This window comes from Ovis aries, chromosome 3, assembly GCF_016772045.2.
Source record: "Ovis aries strain OAR_USU_Benz2616 breed Rambouillet chromosome 3, ARS-UI_Ramb_v3.0, whole genome shotgun sequence".
NCBI classification, from domain to species: domain Eukaryota; kingdom Metazoa; phylum Chordata; class Mammalia; order Artiodactyla; family Bovidae; genus Ovis; species Ovis aries.
In genome coordinates this window covers 214,059,349-214,080,143 of record NC_056056.1, presented here as the reverse complement: position 1 = coordinate 214,080,143, position 20,795 = coordinate 214,059,349, and the positions used below count along the sequence as shown (strand labels likewise).

General features: G+C 58.1%; 2 protein-coding genes across 2 annotated transcripts in view; one reads left to right on the top strand and one right to left on the bottom strand.

Moving 5' to 3' along the window:
- CACNA2D4 (calcium voltage-gated channel auxiliary subunit alpha2delta 4) overlaps positions 1–12,973 on the top strand; it is a 67,964-nt gene extending 54,991 nt beyond the window's left edge. The window contains exons 27-38 of the mRNA XM_027965995.3: positions 3,912–3,973; positions 5,771–5,815; positions 5,983–6,045; positions 6,924–6,994; positions 7,334–7,409; positions 7,795–7,847; positions 8,118–8,173; positions 8,548–8,568; positions 9,364–9,481; positions 10,822–10,934; positions 11,540–11,622; positions 12,229–12,973. Of these exons, the coding sequence (XP_027821796.1) occupies positions 3,912–3,973; positions 5,771–5,815; positions 5,983–6,045; positions 6,924–6,994; positions 7,334–7,409; positions 7,795–7,847; positions 8,118–8,173; positions 8,548–8,568; positions 9,364–9,481; positions 10,822–10,934; positions 11,540–11,622; positions 12,229–12,333 (866 nt within the window). The 3' untranslated portion in view covers positions 12,334–12,973. The remainder of the gene's footprint in view (positions 1–3,911; positions 3,974–5,770; positions 5,816–5,982; positions 6,046–6,923; positions 6,995–7,333; positions 7,410–7,794; positions 7,848–8,117; positions 8,174–8,547; positions 8,569–9,363; positions 9,482–10,821; positions 10,935–11,539; positions 11,623–12,228) is intronic.
- Positions 12,974–16,580: 3,607 nt separating this feature from the next.
- ADIPOR2 (adiponectin receptor 2) overlaps positions 16,581–20,795 on the bottom strand; it is a 40,338-nt gene continuing 36,123 nt past the window's right edge. The window contains exons 7-8 of the mRNA XM_004007604.4: positions 20,203–20,396; positions 16,581–19,157 (exon numbers count right to left, since the gene is read on the bottom strand). Of these exons, the coding sequence (XP_004007653.2) occupies positions 19,029–19,157; positions 20,203–20,396 (323 nt within the window). The 3' untranslated portion in view covers positions 16,581–19,028. The remainder of the gene's footprint in view (positions 19,158–20,202; positions 20,397–20,795) is intronic.

Below are 20,795 nucleotides of genomic sequence, written 5' to 3'. Positions count from 1 at the left end.
AACTCCCATCCTGGTGCACGTGTCCAGCTGGACCTTCTTCTCTGACCCATATCACAGAGGACAGCTGTCTGTGGGTGGGCGGGTCACCCCAGGTCTACAACGGGGGGCCCTTCCAGAAGAGAGGTCTGCCTCCCCTGGCTGAGTGAGGAATGGGCAGGGACGGAAGAGCTCAGCCAGGTGTCAGGGTCCAGAGGCTCTGACAACCAGCCATTAGCTGTTGTTAACCGGACTGCGGGGTTACTCACTGCCCCAGAGTGGACAGGTGGATGACAAGGTCTCTGGGGTCCCTGAGCACCGGCTCCCCAGCTGCTACATAAAGGATGGGCCCCTTCGACCCACAGCCGCCCGACCCCCCAGGTCAGCACTGCCTGCCGCTGGGTTTCAAGGACACGGTCGACAGGAGAGCGAGGGGGATGATGGAGTTTCGTACTCCTGGGGCACGGCGGCTCCGGCGGGGCGGGTGTGTGCGTGTGCCGCGCGGCTGTTTTGTTTTGCCGTCTGTGATGACAAAGCAACGCGGAGGTGACAGCCAGGACGCAGAGCAAAGAGGAGCATCTTGATAAGCTGTCTGCTGCCTGTGGCCTTATTGAGGCTCTTTGTCTGCCAGCCGAGCGAGCGAGTGGGTCTTAAAGAAAAACTGCTTTGCAGGAAGCAGGCAGAGGAGGGCATGAGGCGGCGTGGATCAGGGGGACAGGCAGAGTAGGGGCAGAAGGAAGGGGGTCCGATCGCTCCCCCTCCAACAGGTTGTGGCAGGTCCCCCTAGGGACCGAGGTCGGGCTCTGATGCAAGGACCCGCCAAGCACAGGCCTGGGGGGGTGGGGACAGAAGGCTGGGAGGATGGAGGTCTCACCCGCCCTCGGCCTCAGCCAGGGACTGACTCTTCACCACTCCATCTGCAACCCAGGACCGAGGGGTGGTCTCACCTGCACAGAGCAGGCTTCCGGGGGGTTGCCAGGCAGGGGTGGCCAGCCTGGGGCCCACTGGAGCGAGGGATGAGGTCTGAGAGCTGCCGTGGAGTCTCCCGAGGAGGCTGGGCTCTTTGATGGGGTGGAAAAGCACGATTCGGGTTGTGAGGCAGGCATTGAACAAAAGGGTTTGAAATGATTCGAGCCCCAGGTAAGGTGTGGTGGAACACAGCGAGTGAGTTGTCCTTAAATCCTTGAAGATGCCCCCTTCCTGCCCCCTTGTCTTCCCCCAGGCCCCGCACCTTGCCTTCCTCACTCTAAACCAACCCCTGCTCTCAGCAGCTAACAGCTCTTCCCTAGGAAATTACTCTTCGTGTCTCACCTGAATTCCCCAACTCTTAGCGGATTTCCCTGGGTCCTCTAGGGCACCAGGCACAGCTGGATCTCCAGCATCCAGCACCCCTATCTCTAGGAAGGAGAGGGACCTCTCCAGCATCCAGGACCCCCAACTTTAGGAAGGAGGGGCTCTGAATGGAGAGAGGAGTTCTGCGAGGCCCCCACAGAATACACAAGCATTTATTTTATTTAGCTCGAAACGTATTTATTGAGAGCCTCGCCATGTGCTAAGTTTTATTCTCGGGGCTAGGGAATTCCAGCCCCCTGCTCACTGTTAGTGCCAATTCTAGGTGGGGCAAGACAGACTACGGATGAGGAAAGTAAATGTCATGCTCCCTAGAAAATGAAGGGTGATGAGATAGAATGTGAACGGCCAGTCGAGGGGAGGACCTCGTTATCTGGGAGGTCAGGACGCTGCTTCAGGAGATGCTGTTTGCACTGAGATCCAGTTGTAAGAAGGAGCACTTCATTAATTCTAGGGAAATGCATTCCGAGGGTGGGGGTGCTGGTGGAGGGGAGCAGGCGGCAGGTGCAAAGGCCCTGGGCGGGGAACAGGCTTGTTCAAGGGAGTTAGAGATTCAGGCTGAAATCAGAGAGATCGGCAGGACCTTGGATGCTAAACCACAGAGAAGTTTCTATTTTGTTCGGAGGGCAGCAGGAAGGCCTTGGAAGGTTCTGAGCAAGGGAGAGACCCAACTTCCCTCAGGAAGGCCACTCTCTAGGCTCCGTGGGGAAGGATCCGCTGGGGGGTCTGGGGCGTTAATCCAGATGGTGGTGGGGTTGGAGAGAGTGAGGAGATTCATGAAGTTTGGCAACAAGGGCAGCAGCACCCTGGCGGGACGTGGGAAGATGGTGACCATTAGGTGGGCGTTGTGGCCTCATGCGGGGAGGGTTCTCAAGGAGGCTCAGGCTTGGGGAGAAAGAGCCACAGTCGGGTTTTGACCAATGAAGTCTGAAATGCCTACTGGTGACCAGGGTGGACTGACAGCAAGCAGTGAGATGTCCCAAGTCCTAGGACCAGGGCCTAGGGCCTGGAGGGGCTCGTGAATCCACTGTGAGATGGACCCTGGTTCCGGAGAACAGGCTGGGGGCCTTGCTCCTCTGTCTCCACCCATGAGCCTCAAAACCCGGTCTCATTAGGGAAACCTTGGCCCCGCCCTCTCGAGATGCCCTGGGTTAGAATCCCAGAATTTCTTCCAGTTTGGAAATGCCATACCTCCAGGAGACCTGGCCCTGAGCTATGGAGTGGCAAGGCTGAGTCTGGCTCTGGAAAGAGTCTGAGAGCTTGGACCCAGAGGCCAGGGTCAGGGTTTCTTGAATCCTGAACCATTCACGCTGCTCCCCTCTGGCCATTGTTAGAAGATGCCTCCTCTTTCGCTCAGCTTCTCCCTACAGGTGAGAGAAGTCTGTCTAAAAATGAAGGGCAAGGGGACTTCCCCAGCGGCCCAGTGGTTCAGACCACGCTGCCAGGAGAGGGGGTGCAGGCTCGTCCCTCAGTCAGGGAACTGCGATCTTGCATGCCCTGCGGCACAGCCAAAAGACTAAAAATGAATAAGTAAAGTGAGCATTAGGGGAGGTTGTAACAGGAGAAACGAGGGGTAGGGCTGAGGGGCCTCCTGCAGCCATAGGGACAACTGGGGGAGGGGAGCGTCCTGTCTCCTTCCCACCCACTCCTTTCATACACACGCACCCCAGACCCGACAGCAGCAAAGCCCTCGATTGTGGCAGGAAATCTCCCCATTGGGGTGACGCGGTCTCATGAACATGGCAGAATGTTGGGGACCCCGACCGGTCCCTATTTCACAGAGGAAGGAGCCGCAGACCGCGAGGGGGCTTGCCCAGGTCCATCAGCGCCCTCCCGACAGGGGCTCACGTCAGGCCCAGAGGAGAGAGCAGCCAGGGCCCTAGAGACCCCGGGTGGTAGGTCTTCCTCGTGTTTAGGGGCCGGTGACTTGGGCGTGGATTCCCCCCACTGCCCAGCCTTCTACCGTGTGGACTCAAGCTCGGGGCTTTAGCTGTCTGACACCCAGGGCATTTTCTCTTATCCTTATCCCTGATGGTAGGAAGCGGCCTCGTTTCCCTATGCTTTCTCTTTCTCTACAACTTGCCTGTCTTCCTATTCTCCGGGCCCAGATTTCTCCTAGCCTCCGGGCATCACCTCACATTCTCCCAGCCTGTCTGGGGACCAGAGAGGCATGGTGGCTCTTGTAAGCAGCGGCATCGAGCCGGGTTTTCCGGGGCTGGGAGCTTCCTGCAGGCCTGCTCACCGGGTCCTGCTTTGTAAGGAGGGGCCTCTTACATGGGGCCCTGAGCGGGCTGGTGGAGGGGTATCGCTCCCACAGGGCCCTGGACTCCAACCTGGGTCTCAGTGGGAACGTGGGACCACCTCCCCGGGCACCCACCTCGAGCTCCCGGCTCTTTGACTTCATCATCGCATCTTGGGGTGTTTTCTGGTGTTGTCGGCTCTGGAGAGACCGAGCCACGCTTCCCCCTCCCCGGCCCAGGCTGCCAGGTGCCCCCAGCCCTCTGCGGATGCACCTCCTCCCTTGGGCTGGGATCCAACACCTCTCTCACCCTCTCTTCGCCGCCCCCCTCCCCGCTCCGCGGCAGCCGTGGGCGTCCAGATGAGGATGGAATTCCTGCAGCGCAGCTTCTGGGCCGCCACCCGGCAGGTGCGTGTTGGGGTGCGGGCGGGACTCAGGGTGAAGACCCCGACCTGGGCGCCTGAGCTGCTGCCACCAGCGAGGCCCTGCCCGCCTCGCAGCCCCGGACCCCCCGTGCACATACACAGGGCACACACGACAGGAACACACCATACACACGCCACACCACACACATCCCCCGTGTGCACACACCGCTCTCACCACACAGGCATGTGACACACCCCCGCATGCACACCACAGGTGTCCTGTGGGCTCCATTCCCCACACACACCACACACACACACCGTGCACAAACACATCACACACAACACACACAACACACACCACACACACACACCACACACCACACACACCACACACACACATCACACACCACATCACACCACATACATTACACACACGTCACACATCACACACCACACACACCACACACACCACACACGTCACACACATCACACACACACATACCACACAATCATACACACACCAGACACATACCACACACATCACACACATCACACACACACACCACACACACATACTATGCACAAACACATCACACACAACACACATCACACACCACACACACCACACACATCACACACACACCACACACATCACACACACACCACTCACATCACACACACACCACACACATCAAACACACACCACACACACACCACACACACACATACTATGCACAAACACATCACACACAAGACACACCACACACACCACACACATCACACCACACCACACACATCACACACATCACACATCACACAAATCACACACACACATCACACACACATCACACCACATACATCACACACACGTCACATATCACCCACCACACACACCACACACATCACACACACACACCACACACATACATACCGTGCACAAACACATCACACACATCAGACACACACACACCATAAACATCATACACACACCACACACACATCACACACATACCACACACATCACACACACACACCACACACATCACACACATCACACACTACACACACACACCATGCACAAACACATCACACACAACACACATCACACACCACACCCACACCACAAACATCATACACACACCACACACATCACACACATCACACACACACCACACACATCAAACACACACCACCCACACACATACCATGCACAAACACATCACACACAAGACACACCACACACACCACACACATCACACCACACACATCACATCACACACATCACATCACACACATCACACATACATCACACATCACACACCACACACACCACACACATCACACACACACCACACACATACATACCATGCACAAACACATCACACACCACACACATCACACACATGCCACACGCATCACACACATCACACATATCACAAACACATCACACATCACACACCACACACATTACACATCACATCACACACACATCATACACACATCACACATACACATAACACACACATCACACACATCACACACACACCACACACATACATACCATGCACAAACACATCACACACATCACACACCACACACATCACACACATGCCACACACATCACCCACCACAGACATCACACACGCATCACACACATCACACATATCACGTCACACATCACACACCACACACATTACACATCACATCACACACACATCATACACACATCACACATACACATAACACACACATCACTCACACACACGTCACACACATTGCACCACACACATCACACACTCACACACGGATACACAACTCACAGCTCTGCCCTTCCCTCCAGTGTGGTGCCGCGGAGGGGCCGTGCCAAGAGAGCTGCCAGGACAGTGTGAGTGCCTCCCCAGCGGGAGGGGGGTAGGGGCGGCCCCCGCTCGCGCCCCCCGATGGGCCAGCCCCTGCTCCCCGGCCTGGGCTCCATGCAGTGACCTCCCCACGTGGCCCAGCAGGGGTCAGTGCTAGGGCCTGGCCGTGACCTCCTTCTGGGCTTCTCCCCAGGATCTGGACTGCTTCGTCGTCGACAACAACGGGTTCATCCTGATCTCAGAGAGGCCCCAGGAGGTAAGACACTCAGAGGCGAAACTAGACAGGGGGGCAGGGACGGTCACCTCGCCCAGTGGCCTCTACTGTCAAAAAGGCCAGAAGCGACCATCCTTGCCCAGAGACAATCAGTAGACAGTCTGAAACCACAGCTGGCACTGAGAGACCCCAGGACCCAGCCTTTCCACCTCAGATGCCCAGAGGCGATCATCTGTCTGTTTTGTCTCCCTGCTCTGTTGGTGGGGGTTCCCCGAGGCCCCCGGGTTTTGTCTGCAGCCTTGCCTAGGGGGCCCACCCCAGAGTCCTGAGCCCCTCCTGCCGCCCACCACCTACTCCTGTCTGCCTCCCCCTCCACCACCTTAACCCATTCAGACATCCAAAGCAGAGCACACAGACGGGGCGGCTCACAAACCACAAAGATGCTCTTCTCACAGTTGTAGGGGCTGGAGCCCGAGGAGGCCCCCCTGGGTAACAGGGTTCTCAGTGTGTCCCTAGCAGCACAAGGGGCAGGGAGCCCCCTGGGGTCTCTTCCGAGAGCACCAACCCCATCAGGTGGGCCCGTTGCCCTGGAGGCACCTTTCTGCATGTGAACGCTCAGACCTCAGCGCCTACCCTCCCACCTCCGTGGGGCCAGGATCTGGACGCTCTCTCCCCTCATCTGGACCTCTCGGATGGGAAAGTCCATCCTCACCGGCCAGCCTGGCCTGGAGTTGCCCCATCACACCAGTTGGCCACATGCCCAGGACCCCCTTGGACCCAGGAGGGCCAAGGAGAAAGTACAACACCCCCCCCACACACACACTTACTGAGCCTCAGGAGGGGAAGCCCAGATGCAGGTGAAGTCTGGAGCTCGGAGCGACCCCCTGTCCCTCCCTCTCCCCCTCTTCTTGCCCTCACAGGTGGGCCGATTCCTGGGGGAGGTAGACGGTGCGCTCGTGACCCAGCTGCTCAGCATGGGGGTGTTCAACCAGTAAGTGGGGCAGGCGACCCCCTCCCCCAACACATAGAGAGGAGGCGGGGTCAGATGCTAAACAGATGAGATGCATCTTAGATCCCAACCTCAGAACCGCACAGGGACCCCCAGGGCTGTAGAGCAACCTCCTTAGGCCTGAGGCCTGCGGGGGTGGGAAGGGCTGAGGTCCCTGAGAGGGCGAATGAGGTTTGCTGTTCCTTGGCTTTGAGCAGCCCAAGCCCAGAAATGTCGTTTTCTGACCTGCTGACGAAAACCCTGCTGCAAAGTCTCTCAGGGAAGGGTGGGGGTGGAATACGGGTGGGGTCTGGACTCACCCTGTCCCAATTCTGGCTTCAGAGTGACCATGTACGACTACCAGGCCATGTGCAGACCCCCAACCCACCACCACAGCGCCTCCCAGCCCCTGGCCAGCGTGAGTGTCCCCAGGGGCTTCCCTCCACCAGAGGGTGACCTGTCCCTTTCTCTCCAGGAAGCAGGGCCCATCTTGACCCTCTCCCACTGCCCCCGCCGCCCACAGTCCGCTCCCTCCCAGATCTTATCTGGCGGGGCGGGGCGGTCAGGGCAACTGCTCCGGCAGAGGGACAGCTGCAGCCCCCTTCTTGCCTGGTTCCCACCCTCACCCCCGCACGGTCCACAACCCATCAGGGGATCCCATAGACGCCACCCAGGGTGATGACTGGCGTTATCCCGTCATCCGCTCTACAGCAGGAATTTCCCAGAACAGCTTTCCACTGATCCCGCTGCTGGGATGGGGTGGGGGGAGCCCGGGACTCACAGTGTGTCCCCTCTCCCCCCAGCCCATCTCTGCCCTCCTGTCGGCTACCAGGTGGCTGATGAACGAACTCCTGCTGTGAGTGAGGGCTGGGGGCTTCATGCAGGGGTGGGCTATGAGGGGGCCCCTTGAAGGGAGCTGCTTGATGTCCCCACAACCCCAGGGGAGGAGGCTGAGGTCTGGAGTGGAACCAGCCAGGCACATACAATGCCCCCTCCTACAGGCAGCTGCCAGGGAGGGCCTCTGCACCCCAGGAGCCTCCGGACAAGGGTTCCCTGGGGGGAGGGGCAGACAGCCCGGGGGCCAGTGAGGAGGGCGATCAGGACTCTGGCCGCTTCTATCCGACAGGCTCCTGCTGGAGTGGAGGGCCTGGGGCTCCTGGCGTGGGGACCACAGGGCTGAGGGTGAGTGCTCAGTTGCGGGAACCCAGAGCCCAGCATCATTCTAGCCGCCACTTGCGGGGAGGGGACTGCAGAGGGCCCACCACTCACGTCCATCCTGTTGGCCTCTCCATCACCTTCCCTCACCTCTGTGTGACGTCATACCATCTCGGGACACCACGAACCTGTGTGACATCATCCATATGTCATCATCCATCCCATGTGACATCATCCATCCCACATGATGTCATCCATCATATGTGACATCATCCATCCCACGTGATGTTGACCATTCCCGTGTGACATCATCCGTTCCATGTGACCTCATGCCCACACCATGTGACACCACCATCATCACCATCATCGCCACCCCGTGCTGGGCCACACGTCCTGGACAGCCAAGACCGTCTTCCATCATTGTAAGTAGAGCGGCCTAGGAGCCCCAGTGCTGGGCTGGGAGGGTCCCAGGAACCTCTCTCCTTCCAGGACTCCTCAACAATGAAGGCCCCTCTCAACTTAGAGCCTCGCTCCTTAGGGGAGGGTGTGTAGCCCAGACCTCATCCCACGTGATCACAGCCCTGCCCCAGGGAAAACGGAACCCTCCAGCCCTCTCCTGGGCAGTAGCTCTGACGACGCCAGGAGGACAGTGTCCTGTGGTCCAGAGGCCAAGGCCCCACGCAGGGAACAGCTATCTGCTCACCCAGGAGTGGACGTGGGTCCTCCTCCAGGGCGGCTGCCAGGCCTCTGAGTTTGCCAAGTCCTTTCTGAGCCCGCTCAAGTGACCACACAGGCCCCACTGAGGAGTCCAGGAAGTCTGGGCACTGGGCCCCCTGCCCACCTCTAAGTGACCGTGGGGTCAGTTGTGGGGGGAGGCCCAGGGCTTGTCCGGGAGCTATGTCTGCAGAGCGCCCGCTGGACCATCCACAGAGAGCAAGGCTGTCATCTCCCAGGCCCCCCACACCCTGACCTCCTCCAAGCCCCTGGACATCACCGCTGACGGTGAGGAGAGAGACAGGCGTCCCCAGGGTAACCCCAGGCGTCACTCACACTCAGCCGCTCCCTCTCCCCCACCCCCTAAGTCCTGATGGCTTGCCATCTGCCAGTGGAGGGAGCGTCTTCCTCCCGGCGCAGTGACCGCACCGCCCAGGCTGTCGAGGCCCACCCCTACGGGGGTGAGCGAAGCCCCGCGTCCACACCCTTCCGTGTCCCCGCAGCCCACAAGCACAAGAAGCAGGACCTGCTGCAGCCCTGTGACACCGCCTACCCCGTGTTCGTCCACCAGACGGCCCTGCGGGAGGCCAACGGCACTGTGGAGTGCCGCGCCTGCCAGAAGTGAGCGGGGAGGGGAGGGAGCCAGGTGGGGTCCCCGCGGCAAGGCCTCTGTGCCCACTTCCTCGGTGGAGGGACCACAGGCCTCGGCCCAGAGCATGGCAGCCAGCTGGGGACAGGGCTGGCATAGTGTCTATGTCGGCAGACAGGAGAGATGGCCCTGAGGCCAGGGCAGACTCAGGGAAGGAGGGCCAGCTCTCACTTAGACGTCTGTCCACACAGAGGACCGGGAGGCTGGAGGACGTTTCAGGAGTGGCTAGGGCACCTGACACCTCTGCCCTAGCTCCCGCAGGGAGGCCAGGCTCCGGCCCAGGGAGGCCGGGAGGCCTGGCTCAAAGTTCTGTGCTGCTCACTCCCACCCCAACCTCAGGCCACCGCCCACCCACAGGATGTTCCATCCTGACCTGGAGGAGATGGCCTCCCCTAGGCTGTCCACTTGCCAGCATGCCACTCCCCAGGGGCTTCCAGGATGTCCCTGAGATTCAGGGCACAAGCAAACTGTCTTCTAGTGGGACGCCTGGGACCCTGGCCTCAGACACAGCCAGCCCATCTTGTTCAGGCAGGCACTGTCACTGTAGGACTCACACAGCTGGTTTCACGGGAATGTAGTTATTTGTACACTTATCTCAGAGGCTGGCAGGGTGGATACGGCAAACAGTGTGGGTAAAGCCAAGGCCTCAGAGTAGACGGACTTTGACTGAAGAGGAACTGGTGACCTTGGGTGCATCACTTTACCTAGAGGCGTCAGCTTTCCCTTCTGCAAAACAGGGATGATACCAACTTCATATGGTGTGAAGAAGGTTGAATATGTACATGTGAGTCTGTTGTGCACGTGTATATGGGCACGTGGGTGTGCTGTGTGTGTGTGCACGTGCACGTATGAAGTCCCCTACCCCGCAGGAAATGCCTATGGGCAGTGTCTGTGGCCAACGCACTGGCTGAGCCAGTGACCGCAACCGGCTTGCACCTACCCGGCTCCCAATCGGGCAGCGTGCGGGCCTGGGGCGCCACCTTGTGGCTACGCCTGAGCACTGTAACCCCGCTGGGGGCGGCCTCTCCACACTGGCCTGTTTACTTGACATGGTCTTGACTTAGGCCTGTGTTCCCCACAGACGTCAATAACAACTCCTATCCCCCCAGATGTCTGGGCTTCCTTCCCTCCAATCTGCTAGGAAAAGAGCAGGGCAGCTGCAAAGGCTTGTGGGAGATGTAAACCAGGTTGCCTCCCACCAGGGGGCTGACCTGGGCCCCCAAGCCCTCACGCCATCTCCAGAAGAGCCTCCCTGAAGCCCAGCGTCCAGCTGCTCGGAGCTTCCATGGGCCAACCTCTCTCGTGTCCACAGGGCGTTTGTGATGCAGCAGGTCCCCAGCAGCAACCTGCTGCTCCTGGTGACGGATCGCACCTGTGACTGCAGCACCTTCCCGCCAGTGCTGCGGGAGGCAGAGGAGGTCAAATATATCCTCTGGGGCTCCAGCCTGCGTGTGTGTGGGATGCAGGGGAGGGGTGGACGGGGGAGCGGGGAGGGCGGGTCATCACCGAGGGGCTCAGATCTAGAGAGGTGGGGCCAGCCACCCTCACCACCAACACCCTGCCCTTCCCACGGCTCCAAGGGCTGACCTCTGACCCTGGAAGGCAGTGAGGCAGCCAGTCCCACCAGAGGTTCCAGAACTGAGTCCCCAGAGGCTCCCGGGTGGCACAGACAGTAAAGAATCCACCTGCAAAGCAGGAGACCTGAGTTCAATCCCTGGGTCAGGAAGATCCCCTGGAGAAGGGAATGGCTACCCACTCCAGTATTCTTGGGCTTCCCTTACTCAGACAGTAAAGAATCTGCCTGCAGTGCGGAAGGCCTGAGTTCAATCCCTGGGTCGAGAAGATCCCTTGGGGAAGGGAAAGGCAACCCACTCCAGTACTCTTGCCTGGAGAATCCCATGGACAGAGGAGCCTGGTGGGCTACAGTCCTTGGGGTCGCAGAGTCGAACACGACTGAGCGACTGTCACACACACAGGCTCCAGCGTCATCTCCGCCTCAGCTGTGTTCACCTTAACAGTGACCTCTGCACATAACGCCTCCATCAAGTGTGACAGGATGCGTTCCCAGAAGCTCCGCCGGCGCCCGGACGCCTGCCACGCCTTCCATCCAGAGGTGGGGGCTGGTGGCGGGGGTCTTCATCCCCAAACCTCAGCCCAAGCCTGTACCCTTCAGACGTGAGAGCACTGGACACCCAGTGTGCAGCTGGGAGGGCACCTCTGGAACCCTCATCCATGTGCATTTGTGCAGGGAGGGACCCGGCAGTGTTTTTATGATGAGAGCTGGTCTCCCAGGGGCCAGGCCGTTGGTAAACTCAAACACAGCTTCTCCACATTGCCCCCATCGCACTTGGATCCACGGGGTCCGCGCGGGTAGGAGGAAACCATTATGCACATAATACTGTGGTGACCAGCCCTGAACACCGTAGTTGGGCTTCTTGTACTTGAGTCGTCCTTGCTAGACACCCTGAGTCCACAGCCAGGATACTCCCAGAGTGCCGGGCTTCTCTGCAGTCACTCTAAGAGGATAACTCCACAGCCCTTCCATCTTCCTTCTCCTAGAAGCAGGGGGTGGGGGGGCCAGGGCTCCCTCCACTTGCCAGAACTCCCCTCTCCCTCAGCCCTCGGTCCCTCTTAGTGCCAGAACCTCCCTCCTGACTCCCAGTCTCCCGGTCGCCTCTGCCTGGATGGGTACCTCACCGGGAGTGCTCTGGGTCCGCAGGAGAATGCCCAGGACTGCGGAGGCGCCTCAGACACCTCGGCCTCGCTCCGCCTGCTCCTGCTGCCTCTGTGGGCCTGGGTGCTGCCACCCCAGCTGCTGCGGTGACCCTGCCCCATGAGGCCTGCTTTGACGCTGGGAAGTCAGTAGTCCGCCATGCTGCCTGGCACTCTACAGCTGGGTTCTTGCCCAGGGCCATGCTCATCAGTCGTGGGCCTCCTGAGATTGCTGGTGGAGTCAGAAACCCATCCTGAAGACCTTCTGGAGTGCCGGGTACCCTCCACCCCACATCTCAGTGGGCAGTCTTCCCCACCTCCTCTTGGGGAGTCCAGCATGAGCTCAACCTGGACCAAGACCAGAGAGCTTTAGTTCCATCTATTCCCCCAGAAATCCAGACCTAGCTAGAGACAGGGCAACTGTTTCTAATGAGCCTGGTTGGTCTTCAGTAGAATCCAAGGACTTAAATGTCCTGAGAAGGAGGAGAGGAATGAGGCTGAGGGCAGAGAGGGGAGGAGGGCAGGAATGCTCCCCACCAGAGATGGAGCTGCCCCAGGGTGAGGTATACAGCAGGGAAGCTCAGTCTCACAGTTGAAGCTCAAAAAAGGTGTGTATGTATCTGTGCATGTATGTGTGTGTGCGCGCGTGCATGAGAGAGAGAGAAGGCAGGTCCTTTACATGAACATGGCTGCGTGTGATGCTCACTAACTATTGCTATTAAAAAAATTTCTATAAATGTCTTTGCAAAGCCCTGACTTACCATTTGCCTCTTTCTAAGAAAAACCTAGTAGGTTAGCGATACAGCTGCTGCACTGGAGCAGGATGCAAGTCCAGGGCAGGGGGCAGGACCAGTTGCAGCCAGAGGGGTCCTAGCAAAAGACTGGTCTTCAGGGAGGCAAAATCAGGGGGGTCCTGAAGGCTCTAGACCCCCTGGAGGCCCAAGGACTCAGGGTGGTCTTTTTCTGGCTGATGATCCACAAGAAAGACCACCTGATTCTGGCCTTGCGGCTGTAGCTTTGGGGAGCATTCCTATTTGCAAATTGGAGTCCAGTGGGGGAGACGGATGCATCTGGGCACGCCCCCCACCCAGGGGTCTCAGGGCCACAGCTTCCTCCCATGCAGACCTGGCACCCCAGGGACTGCAGTCCCCACTGTGGGAGTGACGCTGAAGGCAGAACCGTGCAGAAACCCTGGGGTGGCCTCCGATCTCTACATTCAGCCGGCCTCCCTGGAAGAGGTGACCGTGATGTGCGAGGCGTGCACGTGGAGTCCGTATCCTGAGCCTGAAATCACGTGGCCTGCGGTTGGCACCCACAGCGTGTCACCGGCTCTCCTCTGAAGCACCTGCTTTCCTGGCGGAGGGGAGGGAGAAAGGACGTTGGAACAACAGGCGAGGTCACAGGTGCCCGCCAGGTGCAGGTGGGCAAGGAGGCAGCAGGGGTCCCCTCAGGTCGACTCCCCACCTTCATGTCACAGAGCCCTCAAGGCGACAGCCCCTCCCTCGCCGTGTCCTTCTGGGGCATTGGAGCGTGTCCAGACCCTGACCTCTAACCTCTCTCCAGGACAGCATCCTGTTCCCCCTCCCCACAACCAGGAAGAGTCTTTTCAGGCAATTTATCAACACTCTTGGCCACACAGTTTAAAAACCATGCTTAGAAGTACTGGGGCAGCTCCCAGCCTCAGCCCTGTCTCTGTGTGAACAGGAGGGGGCTATGGGGCCAGGACTCCCTGTCAGAACCAATGGAAGCAAAAGCCGTTGATACAATAAAGCTGCTCTTCACCTGGGAAAAGAGAACATAAGCCCTGCCTTCGGAGGTCAGAGCTGTTCTTGCCCTTTTCTATTTCGGTGGTTCTAACCCTCTGCCACCCACCACCACCGCCACCACAGCCCAGAGGACAGCAGGTGGCAGCCTAGCTCACGCTAAAGAGCTGTCACCTTGGTTTCAGACCAAGTAAAGTCGTTCAGTCATGTCTGACTTTTCGACCCCATGGACTGTAGCCCACCAGGCTCCTCAGTCCATGGAACCGTAGCCCGCCAGGCTCCTCAGTCCCTGGAATTTGCCAGACAAGAATACTGGAGTGGGTTGCCATTTCCTTCTCCAGGGGATCTGCCCAACCCCGGGATTGAACCCAGGTCTCCCACATTGCAGGCAGACGCTTTACCGTCTGAGCCACCAGGGAAACTCAGACCAACCAAGTTAAAACCAAAGTCACTGAATAGATGACAAGATTCTGGGGGAGAGAGTCCTGAATTCCCTTTTCCTAAAAAAAAAACAACCTGTGGATGCCCGAGGGTGCCAGGGCTGCCAGCTCTGAACTCAGGTCAGGGGTGTGCCAGCTCCTAAGTCACCTCTGAGCGTGTGCTGAGACACGCTGAGACACGTGCTGCTGAGACAAAAGGCCTGAGCACCGCTCCATGACGCCAAGTGGGAGTTCGTTCCGGAGGGCAAGGGAGCGGACGTCTCCAAGTCAAAGACACAAACTCGGGGAAGAATGAGGGCAAGAGCTTGGCGCAGATGCCAGCCCAACCCTGCAGCTCGAGTGAGGGATGCTGACTCGGGGTGGGGCGGGGACAAGCTCACAGGTGAGGAAGCAGCTGTCTCAGCAGACCCAGGTGCTGTCCCCAGAGCACTGTCCCCAGGCCAGGGTGGCAGGGGTGGCAGTGACAGGCTAGACTTCCTGCCCAGCTAGACTGCTGCCATCACCACCAAAGGCAGAGTCACACTAGACCAGTTTGCCATATATCACGGGGCCGGGAGCGGGAAAACCCGCCCAGCACGACACAGGGCGTGGGGTCAGCGCTTGAGCCCTGACCGAGCAGGATGCTCGGAGACCAGGGGTTACTCACGGGAGCAACAGCGCCCACAGCCATCTCCAGGCCAGAGAGCCCTAGCCACTGTCAGGCCAGGACTCAAATGCGTTCTCATCCACTTCCTTTCCCGCACCACAGGTATCACCGTGAAAAGGGAGCCTGCAGACAGCACAGCAAAGGACCCAGGAAAGCCAGGGGGTGTCTGTAGGCCTCAAGCAGGATGGGAGGGGCAGGACGGGAGGGGCTTCCTTGGCAGTTAAGACCTGGCCTTCCAATGCAGATTCAATCCCTGGCTGGGGACTAAGATCCCACATGCCTCGCATGCAAAAAAATCAAAACATAGAAGAGAAGCAATGCTGTAACAAACTCAGTAATTAAACTTTTAAAATGGCCCACATAAAAAAATTAAAAAAGGACACAACCCAGTGTCCAGCCTCCAGGTTCCCTATGCAAAAAACCTATTCCTACACCTAAAATGAGAACTCATCCAAATACTGGAAATTCCCCTGAAGAAAACTAAATATACCCAAGGCAGAAAGGGTATATCCTCTCTTCTCTTAAATTACATAGAAGGGTCAACAAGCCCCCAAAACCTTTCAGTCAAAACACACGAGGCTTTTATTTTTGGCCGTGCCGCGCAGCAAGGGGATCTCAGTTCCCGGACCAGGGATCGCACCTGCATCCCCTGCAGTGGAAGCCCAGAGTCCTAACCACTGGACTGCCAGGGAAGTCCCTACATGAGACCATTTGATCTGAATGTTCCTCTTAGTGTAGACTGTGTCACAAGAGTCAGACTCACCTCTCCTAATCTCACCTACGAAACACAAGTCAACAACAGATCTGTTCACTGGGTGCTACTGTTACAATTACGTCAAGTGTCAAGTGCTGTAACACACCCCCTTCGCATGATGCGTTCTTTACATATTATTTTCGTACCTCTAACGATAAATTAGCAACTGCCCCTTGGAGCTGGCTCTCCCCTCCAGTCTTGTGCCTGGGACCCCAGTTATGATGAAAGTGTAAGGAAGGCCGGAAAGGCTTGAGTTGGGCATGAGCATTGGTTTTTATACCACACCCTCTATTAACTTTCATCCTCATCCTGCCTGCCATCATTAACATGTTAGGAAAATTAAACGGAAATGTGAAATATACAAATTACAAGATTTATCTAATTAACACTGCCAGAGAACATTTTCAACTTTCGCACTCTCAACACTACTCTGCGAAAATGGCAGTATACAATATGACTTTCAAATATTTGGTAGCCCAACGATAACCCCTAAGTGTCCTGAGATATTCTATTCAGTATAGAAAATACCTGTGTGGCCAAAGAATCCTATTAATATTTCACAAGAGCTTAATTTGTTGGTCAGTCCACAGAGAGCCTTTTCAGAATGGTCTCCAGAACTCAGAGTGGGATGTTTCCAGAAATTTAAGCTTCAGTATCTAAATGAAGGCTTCAAGAAATACCAAAAGCTATGGAGAGGGAAGCTGAGGCAGCTTTTTCTTTAAAAAAAAAAAAAAAAAAAAAGGCACAACAAGAACGTTCATGTTCCACTTGGTCTCTTTATTAGGAGTCTGAGAACACAGCAAGGAGGGACATCCCATGGTGAGTGGGGCCATCACACAAACGCCCTTCTGAAATCCCAGCCCCCTGTGATCCCCAAAACTGTGCTTTGTGGCTTCGACAATTTATAAACAGGAAGGGGGAAATACTGAGAAGGCCACTCTTCAATGGGTGAGAGGATGAAGCTGCAGAGGTCCCAAACAGCTGGGGGCCGGAAGAGAAAATGAGCATCCGCACAGAGCAAGCGAGCCTCTGACTGCTGAGAGTAAGGCATCCAGGCGCCGACCTGTGGGGTTCCCAGCAGGCGGAGGCGTGCGTGAGGCGGGCCTGGGCTCGGAGGACACACGGAGGTGGTGCACACCCGCTTCCCAGGGAGGGGCCGCCGCGGGGGGCGGGGGGTGTCACGGGGTGGGGGTCGGGGGACGTCTGGTTGGTGATCACGTCACTTTCTAAGGGTTTGTGCTGTGTTGAGCCAGGTGCAGCTCATCTTCGGGGAGTGTGGTGGGGCGGGGGGAGGGGGCGCGGCTGGGCCCTGGACTGCTGGCGGTGTCCCGGGGGCCGCACACAACACACCGTTTCCCTGGGCAGGTGACCGGACGCAAGGCTGGCTTCTGGGGTACATCCTGAAGCCCAATGAGCCTCCTCCCAGGGGTGCGGTGGGGCACTGTCTTGTGGGCCGTGCTCCCTGGAGGGGTAATACTGCTCTTCCACCTGTCCACACGGCACCAGCACGCCCGGCACCGGGGGCAGCGCCCTCACTCAAGACCAGAATACTCCTGAGTTCTACAGAAGACTCTTGCCTCCTGGTTCCCAGGTTTTGCTGGAGACGCAGGGGAAAGGAGACAGCTAACCAAGAAAAGAAACCCGCTGAGTAAACGGGAGACCTTCCCATGTTCCCAAACACTGGTGGGAGGTGGCCAGCCCAGCTCGGGACCTTGTTCAAGGCTGACGCCTGCCGTCCCGGGTGCAATTCAACCACCAGAATTCTTTGCTGAGACTAACAACTGGACTCAGAGATATGTGGGCAGGTGCAGGCCTCCCAGGAGCCAGACCCTCCGCACCAGACTCTGACACCCCCGCAGGACACCTCTGGGGCTCAAGCAGCCTTACTTGAGCAGCCCCTCAGACTCAGCTTCAAGGAGCCACCCAGACTCCCTGGCAGTAATGTATCACTTCCGTCTAAACCTTCGTACCACACCACCCCTAGAAAACTGGGCTCTGGGGTGCCGGTCACCCCAGCACCGGTGGGCAAAGGGCTCTGGCCTCAGAGGCGTGCTGCGGGCTTCCCTGCTCCTGGAGACCTGACTGGGGCGGCGGGGATGAAGGGGGTCAGGTTGGTGTGCGCGTGCTCAGCCCCCAGGCACCAGGGCAGCACCACAGGGAGACCCCCCCCACCACCACAGGCGGTGGCCCCGGGGCCCCTGTACGGCCAGCCTCAGGCCAGGGGCCATGGTGCCAGGGAAGGTGGTCTCTCTCCCGGCGTGGGGGCAGGGGCTGAGGGGGAGGTGAGGCAGTGATTCTCCTGGAAGGACTCGTACAGAGTGGTCCAGAGCTCCACTGCAGACACCCCATCCCCACCCCTGCAACCAGCCGAGTCCCCACGGCACTGAAAAGGATGCGGGAAGCCCTGCAGGCGGTCCCCTAATCCCCGCCAGCCTCAGTAACGTTCCTGGGTAGGTGGCACAAACAAGTCGCTCAAACTCTGACACGTCACTACTGCCATGATCTCACACACCCCGCTTCCCCCAGCAAACACACCGCCCCTGCCTCTGGCTCTCCAGGGTCGCCAGGCGGGGCAGGACACTGCCGCCCCAGGGCCCGAGGTGCCCCGTTGGCAGAAGGCACCCGGGTTGCCGGGCGTCATACATTCTGGGGCTGTCGCCTGATCCTCCGGCGGTCACATGTGCAAAACTGGAACAGCGTGTGGCTCTCACGTGTTTCGTTCTATACAAAAGCCTCCCTCCCTCCCCAGCCCTGTGGTTTAAACATTTATATAAATTTTTATTTAAACAGTAAGTTAGAAATCTTATTTACATTAATTTCTTTGTTCTCCCAAAAGGGCATCTAAAATCACACTGCCACCCCTCAGAGAACATAATAAATGTTCGCCAACACTGCTCAGCGTCACCGTTTCTAAGGAGAGAGGAGGGAGGAGGAGGCACCTCCAGCCAACGTCTCAGCCGGCTACAAGCACAGAGGCCAGCGTGCCCGGGGCGCAAGCGCCCTCCGTCGGCCAGACCCAAGAACGAGGCAGGGCTGGGCCATCTCGCCTCTTCTCCACCTGTGAGGTGTGATTTATTTTTGTTTTCTCTTCCCAGTTGCGGGCCACGTGGAGCCCTGGGGCGTCACGAAGCCCCGCGCGGTGGGGCTCCTCTGGCGCTGGCGTCACGGCCGGTGGGGGTCACCGTCCCCGGCCTCTGGCCGCCGTCACAGTGCGTCCTCTTCGCTGCAGCCTCCGCCGACCATGAAACGGAACTCCTGGAGGTTCGAGACCCCGTGGAAGTGGACGAACGCGCCAGCCACCACGAAGATGTGGAACAGCTGATGAGAGTGAAACTGGAGATAGAAGCAGGGAGGGCGAGTCGTCACTAAACGTCGGCAGAAGATCCCGAAGACCACGCGGAGCCGGGGCGGGGGCAGGGCGGCGGCTCACATTCAGGCGTCCCTGCTCTCAGAGCACCCCGCAGGCACATCGCATTCTGAGGCGAGGCCCGCTGTCCCCACAGAAACAGCGCTGCGGCCCCAAGCTCGGGATGCAGCGCACTCCTGGCGCAGGGGGCCCAGCAACGCACTGCGTCTCCTATGCACTCTACTCCTACACTGTGGGCATCTCAGGATACCCCACCTTCACTCTAGGGCCAGGGCTCTTGCTGCTGTGAGAATCTAAAGGGGCCGCTGATCCGGCAGAAGGCAGGGCTCAGGCAGTCAAGAGGACGATGGGGAGCAGCTGTGCACGCAGGGGAAGCTTTGCTCCCTCCCTCACCACTCAGCTCCCGAAGTGCAGTCTTGGTTCCTAACAGGCCATGGACCGGGACTTGTGTGTGGACTGGTACCAGGCTGCCCACTGGTCCCCTGCATTTTCTGCCCCCACTCTTTCCTCCTCTCGGTTTACCTTTAACAACCGTCTGGTTAGCCCACCTCCCTTCCAACCACACACACACACATCAGTCTCTTGTTACTAATCACTGAATTCTGGTGCTGAAAAGGACCTGGGTAAAAACCTAGTCTGTCCCCCTCCTCCCACACACTAGACCAAATGGAGGAGGCCTGAAAACCTGCTGCCCAGCACGGGGACAGGGGGACAACGACTCCACGCCTGCCCTGAAGGGCAGTGCGCTGAGTAAGGAGTACCCAAGCTCCCGGGCCAGTCCCAAGAAGGCACTGGCGACGGCCCATTATGGGGCGGCGGGTCTCACGGTGGGGCCGCCCCTGCAGTGCGCGCCCTCAGCCCCGCACTCACCATGTTGACGCGGCTCAGAGGGAAGCTGGGGTGAGGATACTTCCTCAATCTTGTCACTTCCCTGGGTGCCAGTAACTAACTCACAGATGGGACAGATAAGACAGTGAACCCTGCCCGCCTCCAGCTGCCGACCACACTTACCCAGATGTCACACTTGCCGGGGAAGAAACGCTCAGGGATGCGGGCGGCGTACAGGGCCGCCCCCGTGATGTAAAGGCCGGCCATGAGCAACAGCCAGCCGATCTGCCCGATGGTGGCAGCCTTCAGGAAGCCCTCCGAGATGACGTAGTGCAAGGCAGGGATGATCCCGCTCAGGCCGAGGCCCAGAAACACTCCTGGGAATCACAAGGACACAATGGAGACAAGGAGAAAGGAGGAGGGACAACTGGGCATGGTGCCAGTGACTCTGTAAACTGAGCATCTCAAAAGCGGGATGCAACATTAGCTTCTAGTTTGAAAAGAAAAAGAAGGTTCTTCAAACTCTGGGATTCTGCCATGCAATTCAGCACGGCTACGTTCTAAAAAGAGATCTATTTACAAAGGCAAAGAGAGAGCCTCCTGCTGAAAAAGCCTCGGCTCCATAAATCAGCAGTCTTCAAGGAGCTTAGAGTGATGTGCTGCTGAATGCCTCAGGAACCAACAACTCAAGTGGTTGGCTTGCAACACCCTATATGCGCTTCTTTTTAAGACACAGGCTACAGTACAGGGCAGTTCCACATAGTTTATCCTCCCTT